This window comes from Girardinichthys multiradiatus, chromosome 22 (assembly GCF_021462225.1).
Source record: "Girardinichthys multiradiatus isolate DD_20200921_A chromosome 22, DD_fGirMul_XY1, whole genome shotgun sequence".
In the NCBI taxonomy this organism is placed as follows: domain Eukaryota; kingdom Metazoa; phylum Chordata; class Actinopteri; order Cyprinodontiformes; family Goodeidae; genus Girardinichthys; species Girardinichthys multiradiatus.
This window is the reverse complement of record NC_061814.1, coordinates 27,040,356-27,065,634: the sequence shown is the minus strand read 5'-3', so window position 1 is coordinate 27,065,634 and position 25,279 is coordinate 27,040,356. Positions and strand designations below refer to the sequence as shown.

Sequence of the window (25,279 nt, the reverse complement as noted above, 5' to 3'; positions counted from 1 at the left end):
ACTTCCTCTGTGGATGATTCAGTAGAGGAAGACAACAGGAGAGCATCCCCCGTTTGGGTTTTGTTTTTAGCTTTTTTTATTTATAAGTGGGCACCTATAATCAGAGCAGCTGTCTGGGATGATGTGAGCCATCTTGAGCCGCACACAGAGTCTTTCTTAGAACTGGGAGTTGTCTGGGAATCCCATCCAAACTGACATGGCAAGTAATACTCGCATGACTGGCTCTACGTCCTTTACATCAGCATTCCTCAGCCACGTGTTATTTGTGTTAATTATGGCAACTAGAGTGCTTCTTTCTTTTTGTGAATGTCAGTTGAGTTGTTGTCTAGAGCTTGTTTATAAGGTGGAAAAATAAGATTTGAATATTTGGACCTTGAAACTGTAGATTTGTGTGTGTTTGTGTTGTGGCTTCAGAGATGGCACCATTTGAAAAGGACATACAGTACAGATAGTATCGGTGTCATGAAGTCATCCAGGACTCTTCAGATGAGTAAAAATCCAAAACAACAAGCAGGTAAGGCTCAGAGTTTAGTTTTTTTTTTGTTCTATAAATAATTATATCAGGTCAGGTCATTTTTTTTTCTTGCTGGCATAGTAATAAAGTCTAACCTTTAAAAATGATAGTAATTACTCCGCAATAGTTGAGTTATTACTGATTTGCTTTTACTCATCTCTAAAGCCTTCATTTAATTTATATGATTGATAATATGTCAAATAATAGCTACTGAGTGTTGAAGCATTAGAAAGCTTTCTATTCTAACAGCTTCTCTGTGCGTCATTTTGGTGTTCCAGCCTAATGAAAAACATTTATACATTTTAACACATCCAATGCAACCCGATAAGAAACAAGAACATCATTCCCTGAGTGTTTCTGCTTTGACCGCTCAGACTACAGAGCGCCTGAGAAGTGTAGCAGTTTCAGTCACACTGTAAACCTCAGTCTGAATGAGTCAGGATCCTGGCTGTCAGTGATGTACAGAGTACATCTAGGAGTGAAACTAATCAGCCCTGCTTTTCTCAGCAAAACAGGAGATCTAGGACCAGCCAGGACTGAAAAATCATGCATTTAGCTTACACTGTTTTTTGATCTACTATGTGTAAAAAATATATAACCAAATACTCAACCAAATCCTGTTGCTAAATCTAATTCTTATCTTTTCAAAATGTAAACACAGTTTTGTCTTGCTGAGTTGGTACCTCCTGATCCTTCTTTTTATTGTGAATTAATACTGCACATCAGAACACCATACCACCCGCCCTATGTCACATTTCTAATCTAAAAAGATTTACCTTCCCTTTTAATTTCACATCCCATTAAAAGGACACTTCATTTTCTTGGGAGTGGGATGTATGAAGCAGTAATAAGTAGTTGATATCTAACCTGATGTAGGCAATGGTCAGAGTGATATTTGGGTAATCAGAGATTTTTATTTAGGAGTCACACTAAGATAGTCTTTTTATACTTTCTTGAAACATTTTACTATGCACCTTTTTTCTGGTGATCCTGCTGTAGGATTATGTTAGCAACTTCTGCTATGATAGAGGTAGCTGCAGTAAAGAGGTATGTTTTGATACCTAATCATACAGTACAGACCAAACGTTTGGACACACCTTCTCATTCGAAGAGTTTTCTTTATTTTCATGACTATGAATATTGTAGCTTCACCATGAAAGCATCAAAACTATGAATTAACACATATGGAATTATATACTGAACAAAAAACTGTGAAACAACTGAAAATACGTCTTATATTCTAGGTTCTTCAAATTAGCCACCTTTTGCTTTGATTACCGCTCCGCACACTCTTGTCATTCTGTTGATGAGCTTCTAGAGGTAGTCACCTGAAATGGTTTTCACTTCACAGGTGTGCCCTGTCAGGTTTAATAAGTGGGATTTCAAGCCTTATAAATGGGGTTGGGACCATCAGTTGTGTTGTGCAGGAAGTGGATACAGTACACAGCTGATAGTCCTACTGAATAGACTGTTAGAATTTGTATTATGGCAAGAAAAAAGCAGCCAAGTAAAGAAAAACAAGTGGCCATCATTACTTTAAGAAATGAAGGTCAGTCAGTCCGAACAATTGGGAAAACTTTAAAAGTGTCCCCAAGTGCAGTGGCAAAAACCATCAAGCGCTACAAAGAAACTGGCTCACATGAGGACCGCCCCAGGAAAGAAAGACCAAGAGTCACCTCTGCTGCGGACGATAAGTTCATCCGAGTCACCATCCTCAGAAATCACAGGTTAACAGCAGCTCAGATTAGAGAACAGATCAATGCCACACAGAGTTCTAGCAGCAGACACATCTCTAGAACAACTGTTAAGAGGAGACTGTGTGAATCAGGCCTTCATGGTAAAATAGCTGCTAGGAAACCACTGCTGAGGACAAGCAACAAGCAGAAGAGACTTGTTTGGGCTAAAGAACACAAGGAATGGACATTAGACCAGTGGAAATCTGTGCTTTGGTCTGATGAGTCCAAGTTTGAGATCTTTGGTTCCAACCACCGTGTCTTTGTGCGGCGCAGAAGAGGTGAACGGATGGACTCTACATGCCTGGTTCCCACCGTGAAGCATGGAAGAGGAGCTGTGATGGTCTGGGGGTGCTTTGCTGGTGACACTGGGGATTTATTCAAAATTGAAGGCATGCTGAACCAGCATGGCTACCACAACATCTTGCAGCGGCATGCTATTCCATCCGGTTTGCGTTTAGTTGGACCATCAATTATTTTTCAACAGGACAATGACCCCAAACACACATCCAGGCTGTGTAAGGGCTATTTGACCAAGAAGGAGAGTGATGGGGTGCTGCGCCAGATGACCTGGCCTCGACAGTCACCGGACCTGAACCCAATCGAGATGGTTTGGGTTGAGCTGGACCGCAGAGTGAAAGCAAAAGGGCCAACAAGTGCTAAGCATCTCTGGGAACTCCTTCAAGACTGTTAGAAAACCATTTCAGGTGACCACCTCTTGAAGCTCATCAACAGAATGCCAAGAGTGTGTGTAGCAGTAATCAAAGCAAAAGGTGGCTACTTTGAAGAACCTAGAATATAAGACATATTTTCAGTTGTTTCACACTTTCTTGTTCAGTATATGATTCCACATGTGTTAATTCATAGTTTTGATGCATTCAGTGTGAAGCTACAATATTCATAGTCATGAAAATAAAGAAAACTCTTTGAACGAGAAGGTGTGTCCAAACTTTTGGTCTGTACTGTATGTGGCCAGCTGTACCTTTGAAGTAACTGTTTTAGTTAAGCTAAATGCCTTATTTTGTGTCTGCTACAATAAGTACACATCTACACACATGTTCTTTCGAAGGTCAGAAATGTCCAGCCATACCTACCTATTGCTCTAATTTGCAGCTGCACCTTTAATCAAACAAAGCTTTAATTGGCTTGTGCTATTCTTCCATCTGTCACCAACAGATAGGGGATCATGACAAATATGGCTGAAGAATCAACATTTAAAGCAACATGAGAGCCCAGTGAGTGTGTGCTCTTTTCACTTGTAAACTAAAGCCCAGGGAAGATGAAATCCTTTTTCCACAATAGTCAGAGAAGGAGAAGGTTTCAGAAAAAAATACTATTGTGGTTTTGTTCTTTTATGATTGACACAGAGCAGTTCATTATTGCATGACATCCCGGCATGAGAAGCATGGGAAAATATGCCCTTAATACACTGCCTGACCAAAAAAACAGTTGGCACCAAAAAACAAAATCACACACTCTAATATTTCTTTGAACCACCTTTAGTTTTGGTTACAGCTCGGCATTGTTTCGATATACTTCTGCACTGTCACAAAATTAATTTCCACCCAATGTTGCATACATTTTTCACCAAGATCTTGCATTGATGATGGTAGTCTGACCGCTGCGCAAAGCCTTTTCCAGCATATCCCAAAGATTCTCAATGGGGTTAAGGTCTGGACTCTGTGGTGACCAATCCACCTATGAGAATGATGTCTCATGCTCCCTGAACCACTGTTTCACAATTCAAGCCCAATGAATCCTGCTATTGTCATCTTGGAATATGCCCGTTCCATCAGGGAAGAAAACATCCATTGATGGAATAACCTGGTCATTCAGTATATTCAGGTAGTCAGCTGACCTCATTCTTTGAACACATACTGTTGCTGAACCCAGACCTAACCAACTGCAGCAACCCCAGATCATAGCACTGCCCCCACAGGCTTGTACAGTAGGCACTAGGCATGATGGGTGCATAACTTCACCTGCCTCTCTTCTTACCCTGATGCGCCAATCAGTCTGAAACAGGGTAAATTCAGACACATCAGACCATATGACCTTCTTCCATTTCTCCAGAGTCCAATCTTTATGCTCCCTAGCAAAATGAAGCCTTTTTTTCAGTTAGCCTCACTGATTAGTGGTTTTCTTGAGGCTACACAGCTGTTCAGTCCCAATCCCTTGAGTTCCCTTCGCATTGTGTGTGTGGAAATGCTCTTACTTTCACTATTTAACATAGCCCGGAGTTCTACTGTTGTTCTTCTTCGATTTGATTTCACCAAACGTTTAAGTGATCACCGATCACAATCATCATCAGGATTTTTTTCCGGCCACATTTCTTCCTCAAAGATGACGGGTCCCCACTATCCTTCCATTTTTTAATAATGCGTTGGACAATTCTTAACCCAATTTTGGTAGTTTCTGCAATCTCCTTAGATGTTTTCTCTGCTTGATGCATGCCAATGATTTGCCCCTCCTGAAACAGACTGACATCATTTCCGTGATCACAGGATGTGCCTTTCGACATGGTTGTTTAAAAAATGAGAAGCAACTCATTGCACCATTTAGGGTTAAATAATTTGTTGCTAGCTGAAACATAATCGCACATGCAGTAATTATCCAATGGGAGGCTCGTACCTATTTGCTTAGTGAAATCCAGGCAGTGTATTTTCTATCACACAACCAACACTGGCAGCATCAGGTCTGCTGCCGAGTCCCTGAGGTGCAGCACCCAGCTCCCTTTTTCGAACCTATTCTATTAAGAAATGTCTAGACATTTGATAAAACTAGGCTGCAGTCTAAAAATCTGTCCTGTCTTGGCATATTTCAGTGTGACAATTCAAAAATATTTTTAAAAGACAATTTTAAAAGCATCATTTGACAAGACCCACACAAGTGCTCATGACGGGCTCTCAGTCTCCACCTCCCTGAAGTAGCTTACACTAGGATGTTGGCAAGGAGGCTCTGACCAATCCACAAATCTCAGATTCAGGAAGAGCAAAGTGGCTTCCTACTGGTTATGACACAGTGGACCAGATTATCATCCTTACAGAACTGCTGAGGTGGACATTGGAGTTTGGTTGTCTGGTCTACATTTGCTTTGTGGATGTGGAGAAGGCTTGACCATGTCCCTTGAGGTATTTTGCAGGGCTTGCTAAAATGTATAGAATGTAGGATGCTTTTAAAGCCTATATGCTTTTGCATAACAAAAGCAAGAGCTGTGTCTGTATGCTCAGCAAAACATCAAGCTTTCTGCTCGTGTGTGTCTGCTCTGTCAAGGATGGCCATTGTCTCCAATCCTGTTTGTGGTATTCATAGCCATTATCACAAGACATAGTCATGGAGGGGAGGCAGTCAACTTTGTACCCTCAGGGTTTATGTTTGCTTTTTGCAAATGATGCTGTTTATGTTAGAGAAGGCCATGCCTTCAGCACATACTGCAGTGATTCACAGCCAAATGTCAAGTGTCTGGGCAGTCGGCTACTCTAGATCCAATAGCCTGGTTCACATCCAGAAAAGTGTTGATTGCTCCTTCATATTTCCCCTCAGGTGAAGGAGTTTAAGCTGAGAATGAATATCAATTAAGAGCATTCTTGTTGCATTTTGGAAAACAGTGGGATTAGCTATTTGTTTTGGTGATGACTTGGATTAGCAATACATCCCGATGACATATAAATATATTTCTCTATTTTATGCATTCAAACACAAAATAAACATGTTCACAAGTAGATATTTTTGGCACTGTATGTGGTAAACCGCATAAGGACAGAATACTAATAAATAGTTGATACCAGCAAACTTCACTACTGTCTATATAAATGCAGCCATATTGGGCACCAAACTCAGTATTCCTTGGTAGGTTCTGAATTTCCAAGTTGAAATTTCAACTTCAGATAGCATTTTTGTTTTTTTAGCGACTGAGAACTCGGAAAATCTGACTTTGGAGTACAATACAAACGCACCAATAGATCATAACCAAACCAAAAATTACTTCCTCTTTATGGTGGCTGGACTCAGCTTTGAAAAAAAGTGAGGACCTCTGTCATGCGAGAGAGAGCCAAAGTAGAGCCACTGTTCCTCAGCATTGATAGGAGTCAGGTGAGGTGGTTAGGGAATCTGATCAGAATGACTCCTGGGCACCTCTCTTTGGAGGTTTTCAGGGCATGTCCAACTGGGACAAGGACCCCAAGTCAGACTCAGAACTCACTAGAGGGTCTATATTACCTTTCTGCCCTGGAAACATCTTGGGATCCCATAGAGTAAGTTGAAGAGCATTGCTAGATAGGGAAATGTTTGGGATTCCCTTCTTGACCTATTTCTGCGAGATTTTCCCTTCGTCAAAAGAAGCATTGTCTATAGTTGTGTTTTTGGTATTTGACCTGCAGAAACACAGGTCAAATACCTTTGTTTGGGAAAACACTGAAATAGTGAATAACTGATGTGAAATGTAGTTGTTTTGATGTGAAATTCATCGAGCTGTCAGTGATCATCGAAATCATAGTTTCAGTCATAGTTTATAAACTGAAAAAACTGTGTTTAATATGTTTCATCTAAAGAAACTGTACTGACAGTGGAATGCCTTGCATTGAGATCCTGATGTGGTCAGTGTGGACAATGTAATGCAATGTCTTCTGGCTCTGCAACATTTACTGTTGAGAACATTGTCCATTAATACAAATGTATTGATCTGAGGTTTTGCTTCAGGCAAACATCAGAACAAATATCCATGGTTAGCTTAGGGGGTTGGGGCTGTGAAGAACACTGTGGAGTAATATTAAGAAATAGGTGACAAGGGTGGACACACAGTGAGACATAAATATATAGAAGGTGAGGAACTGATACTGCAAGTGTGCGGCAAAAGGCGGAGAAACAGATAGGGAGAAAAAAAGAGAGGGAGTGGGTTGGGCTTTAGGTATGAGAGAACAACAGCACATCAGGGCAGTGGGACAGAGACGGGTAATCAGAGAAACGAGAAGAAAGGTGGAAGAGCAGAGTGCATGCTTAAGTGCCTGTAGGTGTGTGTGTATGTGTGAGTGTGTGCATGTATCAGTATGAAATTAGAGTAAGATGCTGGGAGAGGATGAGGAGTAACAGGGCGAGGCAGCTGCGAGAGGCAACTGTGTTTGTGTATGAGGGTTAGTGTGTGAACAGAGGGATGCAGTCATGTCTCTGTGAGAGGGAGCAGCACAGCAACGGTAACCATGCTGAGCCCCAAGATAAAACAGCCACGCCGGGGTAAGCGCCATCCCTCCTCCTTTTTTCTTCATTTTCCCCTCTCCGTCACTCCTGCTTTCTCATGTCTTCCTCTCACTGTCTCCGCAAAGCTCCATGTGTTATTGCGTCTTTCTAATATAAGCGGCCATTAGTGCTTTCATTGATAAAGGCATCAGTGCCATGCTACAGTTTAATCTACACACTATGCTGCTTTGCATGCTGGTTGTTATTATAAACTGTAATTCACAGAGTTTTATTCAATTTTATGATCCAGAGTGCTTGATCCTTCAGTTTCCCCCAGTATTCAATGAGAGTTAATATGCTCCACTACAGAGGTGATGTTATCTGTCATGTCTCCCACAATTGATTAAATTAATACCTAACAAATTTGATTCTGCTGGACATAGGTTGTAGTAAACATGGCTGGTGGAGAGATTATTTAGCCTTCGACAATGCCCTGCACATTCTTGTGGGTTTTTCAGGGTGTACCCCAGCTGGTTGGTTGCAGCTCTTGGTAGGTGACAAATTCTAGATCGGAGCAACTCTTGACTTTCTACCTCCTCTAAATCTGTCTAACATAGTTCCTCTAATACAAAGTAAAATCTATGTGTGTGAGCACATGTAAATTTAAGCCTCTATAAATGTGCTGATATGAATATGGAAGCTAAACATCAGAGGAACAGCTCCTGTCTCAGAGGTTATAATGTAACAGAGTATAAATACTCGCTGTGGTCTTCACCGCAGGGGGTTCCTGGATCAGTCACACATGCTGTTTTAGGTGGAGTGGCTTGGTGGTGTTACCCTTCCTCTTGGTATTTCTATTGGAATACTTCTCTTCACTTTTCAACTGGCTAAAAATGTATATCATTAAAGATTTGAAAATCACTGAATGAAACTAGCAACAAAATATAGAGATCGACCAATCAGAAAATGGTGCCAAAACCGATTTTTGTGTTGTGAGTGGAACGAGAAGCAATGAAATGTAGAAAATCACGTCTGCATACGCTATAAAGCAAACAGCACTTAATTCCCTTTATTTTAGGAGCAGATGAAACATCATACCTTGTGCATAAGAGACAGGGTTTTACATGTCAGTCAGTCAGTCATTTTCTACCGCTTATTACATAGTGGGTCACCCTGTACAGGTCGCCAGTCCATCACAGACATTTTAAACAGTATTGTTTAAACTATCTTGAGGGGAGGGGTGTCAAAAGGATAAAACAGAGCATCTTTTTCACAATACATGGAGCCTTCCTGTTATCTGTTGAAGTCAAGTCCGTGGCAGATGGCTCATTTTCGCACTCAAAAAAGTCTGATAGATTAGTAATTACTGAAACGACCAAAACTACGAAAAAAGTACAAAAATGACTACTGGAGTTTATCTCTCTGTTGGAGCAGCGTGAACGGACAGCCAACATGTTACTGTGGAAAGTACATTTTCTTTTTAAAATACAGTTTTTGTGCTTCCCCTGGCTGCATTTTTAAACACCTTACTGATTATGGAAATAGCTAACTTTGAGTTTTTCATCCTTATGCAACGGCATAACAGTGTTGTAGTTCGCATGAACTTGTAAAGCTTTGGTATGATGTGTAAAAAAAATTTATTTTTTATTTTTTGACTGGCTAGCCACAGCTCAGGGCCAGTCAGCAGAAAATCATGAAATCTTAGTCACTAGTTAATTGCCTTTTAAATCCCTATTAAAAAAGAAAAGTAGTGACTCCCCTCTTAGGGTCTAAAACATGTGTCTCTTAGACTGGAGAGTGTGCTTTGTTTTTCCAATGGCAGAGGGTGTTTCACTCTATAACAAAGATAAAACCATGGGGTTGGAAAGAGAAATGCCTCCGCTTTCTCCTTCAGATGGATGGTGCAGTAGCCACTTTAGTTTTCTGGCCACGTCTTCTGGCATGCCATCTCTCATTTGCTGTAATGGTATTCTGCTTTGATTAGATTTCCAGCTCCTTTCTCCTCTGACCCTTTTTAACGCAACATTGTTCAGGGCAAATTCAAACAGCATCATTGACCCATATGTGCTTTCTAAGGCTTACATATCAGGCTCAAATCCTAGGAAGTTAAGGAGTAAAAAGCAGCCTGAGGAGGATTTTATTTGTAGATCTGGTGTGGGCTCCTCCAGTATGTGGTTCATAAGTACCTTTTAAAAATAAACTTGAAACAGGTATTAAACACACATTTCTGTATGAATATTCTGATGTCATGGTTTAATTAGCTGTAAGCAGAAAATCAGCATAATTAACAAAAATAAAGCCTTAAAAGGGTATGCGTGTAATTAACCCATATAATGTGCTTCACTTAGGGAAATGACTTACTGAAATAAACTAACTTTTCAATAATGTTCTAATTTATTGAATATGACTGTACTTTAGATACATGACAATCGATCTGAGTTACTTTATTTAGTCCATGGAATACAAATAGTCAATAAAACGTATTAGTGGTTCCATTTATATGCTGTCCATCTTAAACTTTAAACAAATTATCTAATATTTTTAAAGAAGTGTGACATTTAAATAAATTTACAAATGCACCATGTACATTTGGAAAAAAAAACAAAAAACCTTTCATATTTTGAAAGTTACACTAACAGAGTCATATTTTATTTTAAAAAATCAAACAATTTCTCATGCTTGTGTCTGAGCTGGAGGACGCATTTCATGCACACTGTAGCTGTTTTTAAGTAGACAACAACAAGTAATAGCCTGTAGACTATAGCTTGCTTGTGGAGAAAATATTAAACATCGCCCCTTCTTTCCAACTCTAAAAACTGTGGTTAACTTAACTCACTGGTGAGCAGTCTGAGGTCTATGAAGCAGGTATCCTAAGTTTTAGATATTCCCATGCACCAACACATTCGAATCCAATAGTCTTAGGACCTCAATTAACTATTAACATATTATATATATATATAGATTACTTACACAGACGGTTTTCAAGCCTTTATTTCTGCCAATTGTGATGATTTTCTGCTTACAACAATTGAAAACACATATTTCAGATTAGAAAATTACATCACATTTTTCATACAGAAATGTAGGAGTATGTTTAATACCTGCTTAAAGGTTGACATTTTGAAAAAGAAATACTTTAAATCTGACAAACAAGCCTCATCAGAATGCATGTTATAATTAACTGAATATAACTGAAGATAAACATAACAACTAACATAAAACACATTTGAAGCACAAAGAAACCCCTCCTGTTTATTAAAACATATAAAAACTAATGAAAGGGAAAGGCGTTCTCAGGACTGCAAAGTGTGATACGGTTTAAACATGAGTTCATATTGGAAGAAGAATCCATTATGAGTTTTATCTGAGTGCCTCATAGGTGTTTCATAAATGTCCTACAAACACATCCTGCTCTCTCAGCATGCATACAGGTTTTTAAATCGTTTTTGCACCTTCAACTTTCTGTATGATTTCCAAGCAAGTGTTTAGCTGTTAATTGGCCAAAATATATTGGAGCAAACGTACAAACAACAGAGATTACTTTGATGATCTGGCAGTCTCACAGAATAAATTATTAATACAGGATTAGCCTAAAATTGGTTTAAATTTTAAAGTATGAAATAAATCGTATAAAACACTCTGCAGATTAGATGTCAGTGTCCAAACATAACGTGTTAACGTGTCAACAAATATAAGCGTGACGTACCTGCCGGCGGCTGAGTTGCGTTTGATTTTTTATTAATTTGTTTTTGTTTAATCACAAATAATTCAGACTTAGTAACAGTTGCAATAGGGCTTCCACGTGAAAAATATTCTTTTATGTCTTACCTTTACACAGGTACCAAAGGTTTGCATGTAGACCTTATAATTGTGGAGCTGTACTTAATTTATTTTAGGTATGTAATTTCAGGTGGACATTGCTTTTAAAACCCTCAGGGCTTAACAGGTTAATGGAAAGTAGAACAGACTTGAACCAATTGCTGGGAAAATCAGCATTTGAACTTCAAGCTATTTTATTTTGCCATTTCATTCCAAAAATAAAGTGTTTGTGTCCCACATACATTCACAAACAGGTAGTTGTGCCACAGACTGATTTTAAGACCAGAGGAGACTGATTTTTAAAATAAGTAATTCCTAAATTGTCCAATGTGTTGCCTTTATTGCTGAATTTTCTTGATCTTATTTTTTTTTAAAGCAGCTAAAGATTTTGTATATTTTTCCAACATGTTTTTAATTAATTAAGGGCTTGATTGAATAACATTTTATTTTATATGTTATGTGTTTACAGGTCTCTCTTGTAAATGAGACCATGGGTCTCTAGACACTTTCCTGTATAAATAAATAAATACAATAAAATGTCAAAAGTTTCTTTATGTTTATATGTATCTCGTCACTTTTTTGTTTTTAAGCGCACTGGTTTTTACCTTCAGTATCTTAGCTTCTGTGAAACACTTAGTGGTATTTACCAGTAGAAAGTCCTATCCAAGTATTTTGTACTTACCTGCTTCGTAAAAGAACAGGTTGGAGATTTCATGCAATATGATTGTGGCTTTGTAGAAAAAATGTACCCTGTAAATGTTCTTAATTACGCAATGGATTATTTCATGCAGCAGCTTTAAAACTGACTGAATGTGAAGATGGGATTTTTCTTCATGCATTATATAACTGTATTACATTCTAAGCGCAGCTCCTGTTGGCCTGTTAGCTTATAATCTATTGTTTATTTTAGGAAATTGTCAGACTTTCTGTTTCTAACAATCACAAACTCCAATGTTTGTTATTGATTTTTTTGTGATAGACCAACACAAAGTAAAGTACACTTGCAAAGTGAAAGGAAATTGATTAATGAGGTGTACACATTCTACAAAGTATTCAGTCATTAGGGGGCTGAATACCATTGCATGCCACACTTTTTAGATTTGTATTTGTAAGAAATGTTAAAAATCATGTCTAATTTTCCTTTGAAAATTATGCACTACTTTGTGTTGGTTTATCATTAAATCCAAATGTTTTGTGGTTGTTACATGAAACAATGTCTAAAACTCCTGGGTGTGAAGATTTTTGCCAGGCTCGCTACATACACTTTATGTTAAAGCTTCAAACTGTAATGATTTCATTGAGTATCATTTTTGCTCAAAATATTGTAGTTTAAGCGAGGTGTCGGCTGAAACTCTGTTCCTCCTTTAGATTTCCTGTCTCCGTAATGAAGATGTCGCCATGTCTGCTATAAATATAGATCCTGCTCCGCCTGCTTTGCTGTCAGCGTACAGTTTTGCTAATGACTGCTCCATGATCTTTACAGTCTTCCTTCCTCTCAGCATTTATGACACTGTGAAGAAAGGACATCCAGAAAAGGGAGAAATAAAAGTCCAAACACTGAGATGATAAGCGAGAGTCATTGAGGCAGGAGGGAGAAATTTCTGTCCAGGCCCTTGCAGATACCATCCCTGCTGTCCTCAGCAGAATGCAAGATGCAATTAAAAGAAAAAAAGACACCATTGATTCTCCTCCCCTAATGCATTCTGCTTATCTCTCTATGATTCCCTTGAGATTTCACACTGTCCCTGCATTTTGCTCGGTAGCTTTGGCATATAGATGCTAACATATAATCCATACCTGTAATTACTGTGTCTCATGCAAAGTATAATACGATCCAAAGCAGACGTATTCTGTCTGCAGTGGTAGAACTGTATGTTCTCTGATTGGTATATGAAGCAAACAAATAAAATGGGCAAAAGATGGAAAGCTCGAATTTCAGTTTAAACTGCGGTATCTGGAGTTGTCCCGAATGTATGATTTTGTTCCTGATTTTTATTTGAAACATGTTTCCATCCACAGCACAGTTATGCACCACTCTGTCTTGATTTATGAGATAAATTCCCAATAAAGGCATTCATGTTTGTGGTTGTATAGGGAAAAAATGTGGAAAGGTTCAAATGGGATGAAAATGTCTGCTGGGAAGGGTATACTCCTGATGTTTTTTCTTATTATCTCAATCAAGAAGACAACTTTTTCCTTGACCTCAGTGTTTGTGTCCATGCAGCACGGTCCAAGAGCATGGTGCTTGGAGAATTGTCTCGACTCTCCAGGCCTTGTTCTCCTCAGGATCAAGAGAAACCCTTGAAGGTAGGCTGGCTGAAGAGGCAGAGGAGTATCATGAAAAACTGGCAACTCCGATGGTTTGTCCTGAGGTCTCAAGCTCTGTACTTCTACAAAGACCAGGATGAAAGCAAGGCACAGGTGATAACACTAAACAGAAACAAACAATTCACACACAGTGAATACAAAGATGGTGCACACCACGATTAAAATGCCATTTATTGTGGCTTCAATACTTTTTTTCACTTTTAAGGTGATAAATGTCCTGCAAAATACAAATGAAAATTAAACAAATCAGTTTGGAAAATCTACAAAATACAAAAAGTGTGATCATTTGATTGTGTGCATGTGCACACCTTTAAGTTAAGGATTTTTTCAAGCACATATGATTGAATTTAACACTTTAATCCTCTTGGATATGCACATGCCATCACTTAAAATACATAGTTAACAGTCATTTTCTACCACTTCTTCCATAGTGGGTCGCAGGGAAACAGGTGCCTATCTCCAGCAGTCTCTGGGCAAAAACAACAAAATTGCACATCACCAAACGAACATTATGCCCACAGTAAAACATGGTGGTGGCAGCATCATGCTCTGGGGCTACTTTTCTTCAGATGGAACACATACGATGGATACATTTTAAAAAGTTGGAAATAATCCGTTTTGACCCAAAGCCTTCAGGTTTCTGCAAGATATGTGACAATGAAGAGGGTTTTTAATTTTTTAACCTGAGTCCAAACATACAGAAATACAATTTCTGGTTTGACTTAGTTCACACCTAAATATCTTAGAAAATGCATGGGGTCACCAGAAGTTGGAGTGGGTGAATATTGTCAAGACAAAACGTGGCATGCTAATAGATTCCTACAAAAGAAGACTAAATGCTGAAATCGATATGCAAGGTGGTACAACAAAGAAATAGGTGTACATGCTTATTCAATACAGTCTCTACACCTTAATATTGATTAAAAATGTTGATTAAATATAGTGCTTTGAGATAACCTCAAGACTTATGCACTGATAATGTTGAAAGCAACTGCTCTGTCGATCTGATGGAAGAAGCTGAATTTTAACCCTCTCTAGATCAGAAATTACAGTACTTCCGGAACCACCCGAGGGATAAGTAGGTGAAGAGAAGTTCCTGAGTCATCCTTGCTTTAATCACAATTACCTCTCTCTGTTGGACAGTTGCCCAGCATTCTGTGTACTTTCTACTCCACAATGTTTAACATGAATTTCACATTCAAGTCCATCCCTCAGCTTGTCTTTTAATCTATCTCACACTTCTTCATTTCTCCTACAGGGCTGCATCCTTCTTCAGGGCACTCAAGTCAATGAGGTCTCAGGCAATCAGGATGAGCCCGGCCGCCATAATTTTGAAATTGTTCCAGGTGAGTTGGCAGGGTGCCATCTCTGTTGTGTAAGGTTGTACAGTAATCCTTGTTAAAGAGATGCTGATCAACACTTCCATGCTGAATACCAACTAGGATTTTTTTCCGAGTCAGAATTGTAGTTTAAATCATTTTTTCATGAACATACAGATATTTGTTGCAAGATTTTATGTAGAATTTTATTTTATTTCTAAGACATTATGATATCAAAATTCGGTATGAAGAAAATAAGTGCACCCATTTAGGTTGTTGCTGTTGCTACAAATGGTGTTGAATGTGTGACAACTACACTAAGGTCAGTTTTGGTATGACATTCATGCCTAACATAAGTGATCACACTGAATTGACAGCAAATCACATTCTTGCAGCCAGTGGTGATCCTGAATTAAAATGATGGATGGAAGTGAATCAGTAGATGCAGCTGCACGCAGGAAAACACGTATGAAATATACAGTAAAAAGGATGTTATGGAAACAGTTTGAGAGCTCAATGGCAACATAATTTATTATTGCTTTCAACTGTATGATAAACATAATAGTGAAAAATAGGAAGTAAAATGTGACCTAATTGATATGATTTACATTTACAAAGATATTCATGGTTTGCTAAATAGCTCCAAGTTACCCAGGTCAAGTGACCCAATGCTGCTGATGATTCGTAATTTACAGAAGAAATCAAGCTTTTTCTGATGTGGCCTCAGAACTCTGGAACAACCTTACTTTGCACATAACGACAAGCTTCCTCAATTGATGTATTTAAATCACACTTGAAAACACACTTTTATTGCTTGGCTTTTAAAGGGGACATATCATGCTTGTAAATCCTTGCTTTTCCTATTTAAATCATTCGGATGTGGTCTGTATAAAGTGGAACTGCAATGCTTTGGTTTAAATTTCTCGGTATTGTAGCTCCTCAGGCGTTCATTTTAGAAATTTTTTAAGCTTCCTTTTTGACCGTCTCGTTTTGCTACGCTCTCTTTAAATGCAAATGAGGCACTTCACACCTTGCACCCGTCCCTTCCACTCCACCCCGTTCTTCGCTACATGAAAAATGTAAATTCTTAAACAATAGCAGAGAAAAGTTAAGAAATTCACAGTAGTAGCAAAAGACAATATTTTTACACAAACTACATGTAAGATACCTTTTAAAATGTCAATGCTACCACAAATTGAATGAACACAACTTTTAAACAAGTAAAATATAGTTAACGAGTTAGCTAACGCTAGCATCAAGAACATCACTGAATGCATTTGGATCATGTGTTTCCCAAGACAAAAAGGGCAACCAAACATATTGCAAAACTGTTTGTTTAATATTGTTATTTAAAACACAATAAGGTGGTATCCTTAAAGAGCTAAAGGCGAGCACACAGTGCTAACAGTAGCAGGAGGCACGAAGTTGTGCTATCAAAATAACAGCCCGTCAGTTATATCAACACCTCAACAATTAAGCTTCCTGTCATTTTACCAATATCTGCAGCTTACCTCTTTGCTCGGTCCATCATAGACAGAAGAAACTGACCCCTCAGACAGACGGAGTCTTTCGGCTAATACTCCTTCATACTGGCCGAGGTTGCTGAAACACTCCTCTCGGAACTGCTTCGCGCAAACAAAGAGGACTTTCTCCACTGATATCAGCACGTTTCCATGAAAAATTTAATTAAACCACGCAGTCCGAAGAGGTTCTGATAATGTAATGACTTTAGATTTTCCCGTTTGCTGCTTTGTCATCCTTCAACTTGAACTACAAGAATACTGCGGGGAAAAAAATGGCTGACTCGCTGAATTGGTTAGCCGGAATCCATGACCATCTTTATAGGTTCCACAGAAAATACTGTGACGTAATAGAGAACGAAACGTAATAGAAAATGGAAAAATCTGAACAGACTGACCAGATATGACCCAAAAAGCATCTAAATATTTCATCAATCGGGAGTGACTAAATTAAAATTTTCGAGACTTTCAGAGACTCCCAACACACAAAAAATGTGTATAAGAGCTAAAAAAAAAGTGGATTTTGCACGATATTTAACTCAGTTTAAGATTAACCCTGCTTTTTTGCGTTTCTAGAATTTGTCTTGTGTTTTACCTGTTATGCAGCACTTTGGTCAACCATGTGTTGTTTTTTTTATGGTTTTGATGTGCAAAAGGATATATGTTAACTATGTAAATAATATTTTTAATTTTACAAGTTTGTAGGTCCTTGCTATTATTGGTTTTAGTGCACATTGGACTAAAATAGCTAAAGCCTTGGGAAAAGATTTTTAGACCTTTTCCAAATATATATATATTTTTTTTATGACTTTGCACTGGCATGCTTTGCTTTCATTAATTAACTTCAAATGAACAAATAATTCCCTAATGGTGTTGTTTTGTGAGATCCTTTGTGTGAAATTGTCTTTTACTTTATGCAAAACAATATCTGCATTTTTATGTTAGGTTTCAGATTTTTCACAGTGGCATGGAAAGCAAAGCAAGATGTTTATTTGAATCATCTCCAGAATGCAGATCTCTCAAAGATGATTATACCTGCAAAAATTAAATTATGTTCATTGTCTAATGAGACAAAACACAGAAAATGTGCCCAGAAAACAGCTTGTAAGAGGTGGGTTTATATATGCAAAATACCAATCAATTGTCATACAGGAAATACAGTGAAGGTTCACATCACGGATATAATTTGTTAGTCAAATAATAGAGTGAAAACACAAAGAGGACATGTTCCTAGACAGAAAGAACTGAGTGAAAGGCATGGTGCAGCTGCTGCTGCTGTCTCCAGGGAACTCTACCCTTTTCTAGGTTGGGTGTCCTACACATAAAACACGCTATGCATCACACTGCAAGGCATCACAATAAGTGCAGATAATGTAAAACTCCAATTCCCAAAAGCATGTGTTGGTGGACTCCTTTAGCAATATGCAAAAACATATGCTTTTACCCCAGAATTTGTATTATTTTGTATCTAAAGTTGGGTAGTTTTATATGTTCACAAAGTCACATGAAGGGAAGTCATAGCTGTGGTGAAATAAAGCAAATGTCAAACTGAAATGTCAAACAGGGTGGTCTCATGCTGACTGAACTAGAAGGAAAGAAAGACAGAGCTCATGCCCATGCTTTGTACTTTACAGGGGGGCTTGGTTTAATAAGGTTATTGAAAACACTGGTACTGATATTTATAGTAGACGCTATCCACTTTTTTGGGTATCTCCTGTGCATATGATTTTATTCAAGCCCCCGGGTTAATTAGTTATAGAACCACCTTTAACTGCAAGTATAGACCTCTGTCTTTCTGTTAAGGTCTCTACCAGCTTTTTTAACACATGAATATGCTTTGATCAAAACCACTTTCTTGTAGCTATGATTGTATGATTAGGGACTGTACCCTGCCGGAAGGAGACCCTCCACCCCAGTGTCAGGTATTTTTTAGCCTCTAGCTAGTTTTCTTCCAGGAATGCCCTGTTTTTAGCTCCATCCATCCTCCCATCAACACTGACCATCTTTCCTGTCCCTGCTAAGGAAAAAATAAAGAACCTACAGCATGATGCAACTACCACCAAGTTCCACGATGGGGATAATGTGCTCAGGACGATGTGCACTGTTAGTTTTCCACCTTAGGTATTTTGTATGTAGGGTAAAAGGTTCAGTTTTGATTTAATCTGATTTCACCTCCTGCCATACTTCTGCTATGGTCCCTATACAGTGTATGTCAAAGTGGAAATGGGACTGGAAATGGGCTCTCTTTCAAAAATGGCTTTCTCACAGCCTCTAAAGGCCAGATTTGTGAAGTGCACAAATTGTTCTTTCAGGAGATTCTCCCCACCTGAGACAAGGATCTCTGAAACTACTCCATAGTGACCATAGGCTTGCCTGATTAATGAGTTCTCTTCCAGCCAGTCAGATCTGATTGACAGCCCTATCGTCTTAGGATTGCTGTTCTGCCACACTCTTTCTATGTTTTAGACAACAGTGTGAACTGTGCTCTGTGAGATGCTCTACATAACTGCTATGTGTGAGATGCTTTTACAAAAATCCCATTAAAATACATAGCACGTGGTGGTTGCATATGACAAAATGAGCAATGGTTTAAGGGGCATAAGAACAGTTGCAAGGAACTTTATCTCTTTTTTTTTTCTTTTTCTCATATAAAATAATCTGTGTTTTCAGTGGGAGCTGGAGAGAAGGACCGTACTAACACAGGTCATGAATTATTCCTACTAATGGCCAACTCACAGAGTGACATGGAAGAATGGGTCAGAGCCATACGTAGAGCTATCTGGGCCCTGCTTGGTGGAGGTGTGATCACAATAACGCACATTTCTCTTCATTCTTTAAAGAGATGGATACACGTAACAAAAAATGTTGACCTTTTAACTTACATTTTCTGTGTTGTGTGCCTGCAGGAGTATTCGGACAGCACCTACATGCAACAATGTCATATGAGTCACAGTGTGCCCCTCAGCGAGTGGTCCCTGTTCTGGTTGAACTGTGTGCTAGCTTCATACGTGAACATGGACTAAAGGAGGAGGGTCTTTTCAGAGCGCCGGGGCAGACCAACCATGTTCGAGAGTTGCAGGATGCCTTTGACCGTGGTGAAAAGCCTGTGTTTGACAGGTGGGACAGCAGAAGGGGGCATCGTATACATGCGATATCTCATGCCGTTTTCAATATTAGTTATTATTTTATCATGTGCATCCTTCAACAGTTCCACTGATGTCCATACAGTGGCATCACTGTTAAAGCTGTACATACGAGAGCTGCCAGAGCCCATAATTCCTTTCTCCAAATACACACAGTTTCTGTCCTGTGCTCAGCTTCTTAGCAAGGATAAAGAAATGGTATCATTTTCCTTTTGAATATTTGGTCTTATTGTTTCACAGTCTTGTCTTGGAAATGAACATGTCATTTTGTTGTTGTTTAAGGCCATCGTAGAACTAAGTAAACAGGTGAAATCCCTTCCTCGGGTCAACTACAACCTCTTGAAATACATCTGCAAGTAAGTTTGCGGTTTACATCAGTGACGGTCTCTTCTGTCATTGCAATGGTTTTTATTGTTGCCACCTTGTAATTAAGGAATCAGAGAAATGACATTCATTCACACCCACATTGATGTCACCAGAGAAAGACATCACTGAATGCATGATGTCTACTTTGTCATCTGAATCATTATATAAATCAGTCAGTTAGTCAGTCATCTTCTACCGCTTCTTCCATAGTGGGTCACGGATAAATCAAACAGCTACATTATATAAATAACATACTGACCCTTCACACCAACTACATTCATAACTCTTACTTTTTAATAGCTTTAGTCTTAATGTTAAAGAGGCAAAGATAAGATGTTTGGGAAGGAATTTTGATATTGCCTGCCCAATAATAATAATAAAAGTTTTGTTGCTGAGATAAGCCAAGAATGTATATATATATATATATATATATATATATACACGCATACATACGTTATTATACAAAAATTAGGTATTTTACTCACATTTCCTATTATTTTATCATTTAAATATAAGCTACTAGTAGCCAACTGGCCAAGGACTAACCGTTGCATGTTAGCAAACATTAACGCTACTGTTCTTGGGGTTGTCTTCTTAGGTTTCTGGATGAGGTTCAGTTGCAGTCCAATGACAATAAGATGAGCGTTCATAACCTGGCCACCGTTTTTGGACCTAACATTCTTCGACCAAAAGTGGAGGATCCTGTCACAATGATGGAAGGTTGGAGATTATTTAGCATACAATTACAACCACGGACAGGTCGCATGATTGTCTCTATATCATAGCACTCGTTATTGGGTGGATCAATGTGTTAGAAGCAGGAAAATTTTGCAACTGTAAGGATTTGAGTGAATATGAAAAGGACCAAAAGGTGTTCCTGGTCTGTGTTGGTAATCAAATGTTGTCCAAAAATGGAACAGTGGTGAACTGGCAATAGGGACATGGGCAGGCAAACCACATTAATGCATGTGGTGATCAAAACCTAACTCTAACAGAAGAAGAACTAGATGCTGGCTCTGAGAGAAAAGAGTCAGAATACAGTTTGCTGTGTCTTTGGTCTGATGAATCAGGTTGTTCTTTAGATCATATAGATGGCCAGGGGAACATATGGCATATGGCAGTGTGGTGCTTTGAGCATTGCTCTACTTCACTTTGGGTCCTGACATCCATGTGGATGTTACTTTGACAGACACACTTACCTAAGCATTGATGAAGACCACATACACCCTTTTCTGGTGATGGTATTTCCTGATTGCTTTAATATATTTTAGCATGATAAATGCACTCTACCGCAAATCAAAAACAGAATCCAATCTATGGAGGCCGCACATTCATGCCAGAGAATACCTTCAGGGGTCTAATGGAATCCATCCCTTGACGTGGGCTGTTTTTGCAGCAAAAGTGTTAATCAATACACTATTAAGCAGGTTGTCGAAATGTAATACCTGATATGTGAAAGTTAATTTCTAGTTTTTTAACACCTTTCATTAAATGCCCACTAGATGTCTCAAGTAATTGTATTTTTTCTTTGTAACTAGGAAGTTCCCAGGTGCAGCATTTGATGACTGTCCTGATCAGTGAACACTCTCAACTTTACCCAAATGAGGTCCCCCAAACTGAGGTCAAATCTCTTTCACCCCATCAGGAGCTCAAACGATCCAAAGTAGTATGGGTTTCACAAGAAGAAACTGACCCACCAAATGCCACAAGTATGAACTCTGCAAACCTCAAAGAAAACCACACACCTTCTACTGCTTCGACAGAGAGTGAGATGACTACTTTAAATTCTGTTGCATCTCAGAAGGGTGAGAACAGCCAGATTAGGGGCAATGATATAAACAAACTAGATGAAAAAGCAAATGTCAAAACTGAAGGAGAAAGTGAAGTTGCTGTTAGTCCCAGCAAACAGGCCAAAGCTCTGCCTTCATGGAGGTGCTCCTTCAAGGGCAGTGTAGCCTCTGGAGCACCAAAGGGGAAAATGGGAGGCTCAGCAGGGGATGTGTCAGCATCTGGTGGAAGCAACTGGTTGATGAATGGCCTGTCGTCCCTCCGAGCACACAGACGCACAACCTCATCAGGTGAAAGAGTGAAAGACTCTGGGCTATCTCTAAAGGATTTAACCCAGTCTCTTAAAGAAAACAGTCTTCTACTCAAGGACACACAGAGAGACTATGACCTAGAATCCCCTCAAACATCTCAGTCTCACAAAGTCCTCCACAAATCCCACAGACTGTCTGCCTATGACAATGTAGTTCCCTCCAGCTTAAGCCTGCCTGCTGACACTTCGTCTATCTGGACACCCTTTGAGATCTCATTGTCAGACACAGAAGGAAGTGAAAAGGCAACAAAGCTAGAACAGGATGAGGAGAGAACTATAGAAGTAGGAAACGGAATAAATGATGAGGATGTCCCAGGAACAAGTAAAGAAATCACAAACAAGCTAACCCAACTGAAGCAGGAGCTGAAGAAACAGAAGCTGAACTACGAAACTCGCATTCGCAAGTAAGTATAATCAGTTCTTCTTTTCTTACTCAAATAGCCAATAAAAACAGTATTAGTAACGAGTAACATCTTTTTTTCTCCATTGAGGCTGGATGAGTCCTGTTCGAAATACCAGTGCCAGGTAAACCGCCTTGAGGAGGAGCTTAAACAAGAGAGGAAGAAGTTTCACATGTTGGAGATCCGACTCAGGAATTCGGAGCGAGCACATCAGGATGCAGAGAAACGAAACATTCTACTCCAGAAAGAAATGGAGGAATTCTTCAAGACGTTTGGCGATCTAACAACAGGAGCAACAAGGACCAACTAGACATGACCAAACTGCCTTTATCTGGTCCTGGAGGCATTCAGTTACTTGGAGGACCCACCAGTCCCAACGCTTTTTAGAAAAAAATACCTCTAGTGCAATGCAGATAACCATATTTTCCACTTCAGTGTGGCTGTCTCATGCCTACGCTAACCAGTACTGGTGCCAAGCAAGAACTCCTCTGGATCAAGAACCTCTTAATTTGTCATTCCATAAAATCTATCACAAAAATACATTCTAAATTTCTTCCTAAATGACAAGGAAACCTAAAGTATTCTTGCATTCCTACCCATACAAATTTAAAGTCCTATTTGTTCTTGACTTTTACTGATAGAAAAATGTAAGACTTTATAAATAACTGTCAGAGTTGGGCAATTTTGGATTTAAAGGCCAAAATTCACTCAACCTTCCAAAATCACACCAAATGAGGATACCTTTGTTGACATTGTTTGGCCAAACCCTAAGAAGACCTGCATCATCCGAGAGCTGCTGAATAGCATCATTTTCAAAATGTACCTGCACTACTGCTAAGAGAAGTTGCGTAAGACTGTTCTGGCACCTTTATGTTTTAAAACTTGTACATGTGCCTCTCAATAAATTAGAATGTCATCAAAAAGTTAATATATTTCAGTAATTCAATTAAAAAGTTGATCTCTAATATATAACTTCATTACTCCCTGACAAATACATTTCAAGTGTTTACTTTTGAAAATAATGGCTTATATCTAATGCAAAGCCAAAATTCACTTTCTCTGAAAATTTTAAAATTACATACGACCAATAAGAATGTTTTTAATATAAAAACGTATGCTTACTGTAAAATATGTCTGTTACTGTACAGTATGTGCACTCAATATGTGACAGAGGCTCCCCAAGCCTTAGTTACTACGCTTCAAGGTTCTGTTTATCCCTATTGGTTTTAAACCTTTTTCTACTGGACGTTTTCCTTTAACTCAACTTTCCATTAATAGGCCTAGATATAGCACTCTGTGGACAGCCAGCTTCTTTAGAAATGTCATTTTGGGGCATGCCCTCCTTGTGGAGGGTGTCAATGACTTTGCTTGATGGATAACTGTCAAAAGTCTTCACCATGGTTGTGTGGACAGTATGGTAATTTCTGTATAAAAATCCTTTAAAGTTGGTCTTATGTAATAGTTAAATTTTTTGAGAAATCTGGATTTTTATTGGCTTTGCGTTGACATCAAAGTGAACAGAAATAAATGCTTGAAATATATCACTTTGTTTGTGATAAACCTACACATTTGTTTTAACTTTTTAAAATAAATTACTTTAACTTTTCAAAGGCAATCCAATTTATTGAGATGCACCCAAATGAGGGTAAAACCATAAGAAAGGAAGTGTTGGACTTGTGATGTAAAAATAGAAGACTCAGGACAACTGTCATAATCTACATAGTGCATTCAGGGTTAAAAGCTGGAGCCATTGGGAGTCTGAGCCATCAAACACATCCAAAGCTCACCATGGCAGGTTGGAAAAGAACCGCTGATTCATTTTGTTTTCAATTGATTTATGCCATTATGTTGTGTATTTCATAATGAACATGCCTGAGTCTTTGATGGTGTGAAGGTAGAGTCATGTAAGTGAGGAGGATCTGAGAATCACTAAACTGTGTAAAGGCACTTAAATTAAATATTGTATTAGACACTTTAAGACTTATAGAATACAGATAAAGTGACTAATTCTGGTATGTCTCTGATAAGTTTCTTAAATTATAAGACTCCAGTCACTGGAGGCAACTGCAGATGTGGACAAAATTATTGGCAGTCGTGGTAAAGATGTGTAAACAACCACAACATTAATTTGTCCTTTAGCAGGAGCACGATCTCACATTGAAAATTTTAGAAAAATCTGATCTTTGAGTACATTTTCTTTTAGAAGTAATTGTTTTTAACAAAATCACAGGTGGCCCATTTATAGGTACCCCTAGCAATCCCTTTAACATACACATAACTGAAGCTTTTTTTTAAATGATAATTTACTTTTTTTTAAATAAATGAGCTAGAACATGTAATTAGCACAGGAGCACTGTGCTTCTGTTTAACGGATTTAGTAGAACAGCTTGAATAATCAAACAATAGTTGGGGTCACGAGTCCCTTTCCCTTTGATTTTGTAGGTTAGATGATAAAAAGCTTAGGAACCAGTGATCTAGGGAGGTCGTGCAAAGAAGAGCGATTACCAATAAATGTGCTAGTAGCAACGTTGTTAAAAACAATAAACCCTTCCAACACACACACACACACACACACACACAAAGTAATTGTACTTAAAGTTTGGCTCTTAGTAAATTTCAAACCAAGAGGTCAAGTGTATAAATGTTTCCATGTGAACTTATGCTACTGCAATAAAAGATGCATATTACAGCTTTTTTTTCAAAATCCTCACCAGGGTGCCAATACATGTGGCTGATGCTCTGTGTCTTCACAGGACTCCCCTGTTCCTTATAAATCAACATTTTTCTCTGCTACATTCACCCTTTTGTCTCATCCAACCATGTGTCACCTACAAATGACATCTATGTCTGCAAACGAGGAACAACG

The 25,279-nt window shown here is 38.6% G+C and overlaps 1 protein-coding gene across 2 annotated transcripts; it reads left to right on the top strand.

Moving 5' to 3' along the window:
• Positions 1–32: 32 nt before the first annotated feature.
• On the top strand, positions 33–25,137 carry arhgap22 (Rho GTPase activating protein 22). 2 transcript variants are annotated; one of them, XM_047351697.1, is made up of 11 exons: positions 33–199; positions 415–514; positions 13,463–13,659; positions 14,825–14,912; positions 19,076–19,204; positions 19,312–19,522; positions 19,614–19,746; positions 19,831–19,904; positions 20,513–20,634; positions 21,453–22,416; positions 22,504–25,137. In XM_047351697.1, exons 1-11 carry the CDS (start codon positions 197–199, stop codon positions 22,721–22,723), a joined length of 2,241 nt encoding a protein of 746 aa, XP_047207653.1. In that variant the 5' UTR covers positions 33–196; the 3' UTR covers positions 22,724–25,137. The 2 variants fall into 2 exon arrangements, with proteins under 2 accessions (XP_047207653.1, XP_047207654.1); XM_047351698.1 differs by lacking the exons at positions 33–199; positions 415–514 and adding an exon at positions 7,092–7,476.
• Positions 25,138–25,279: the final 142 nt, after the last annotated feature.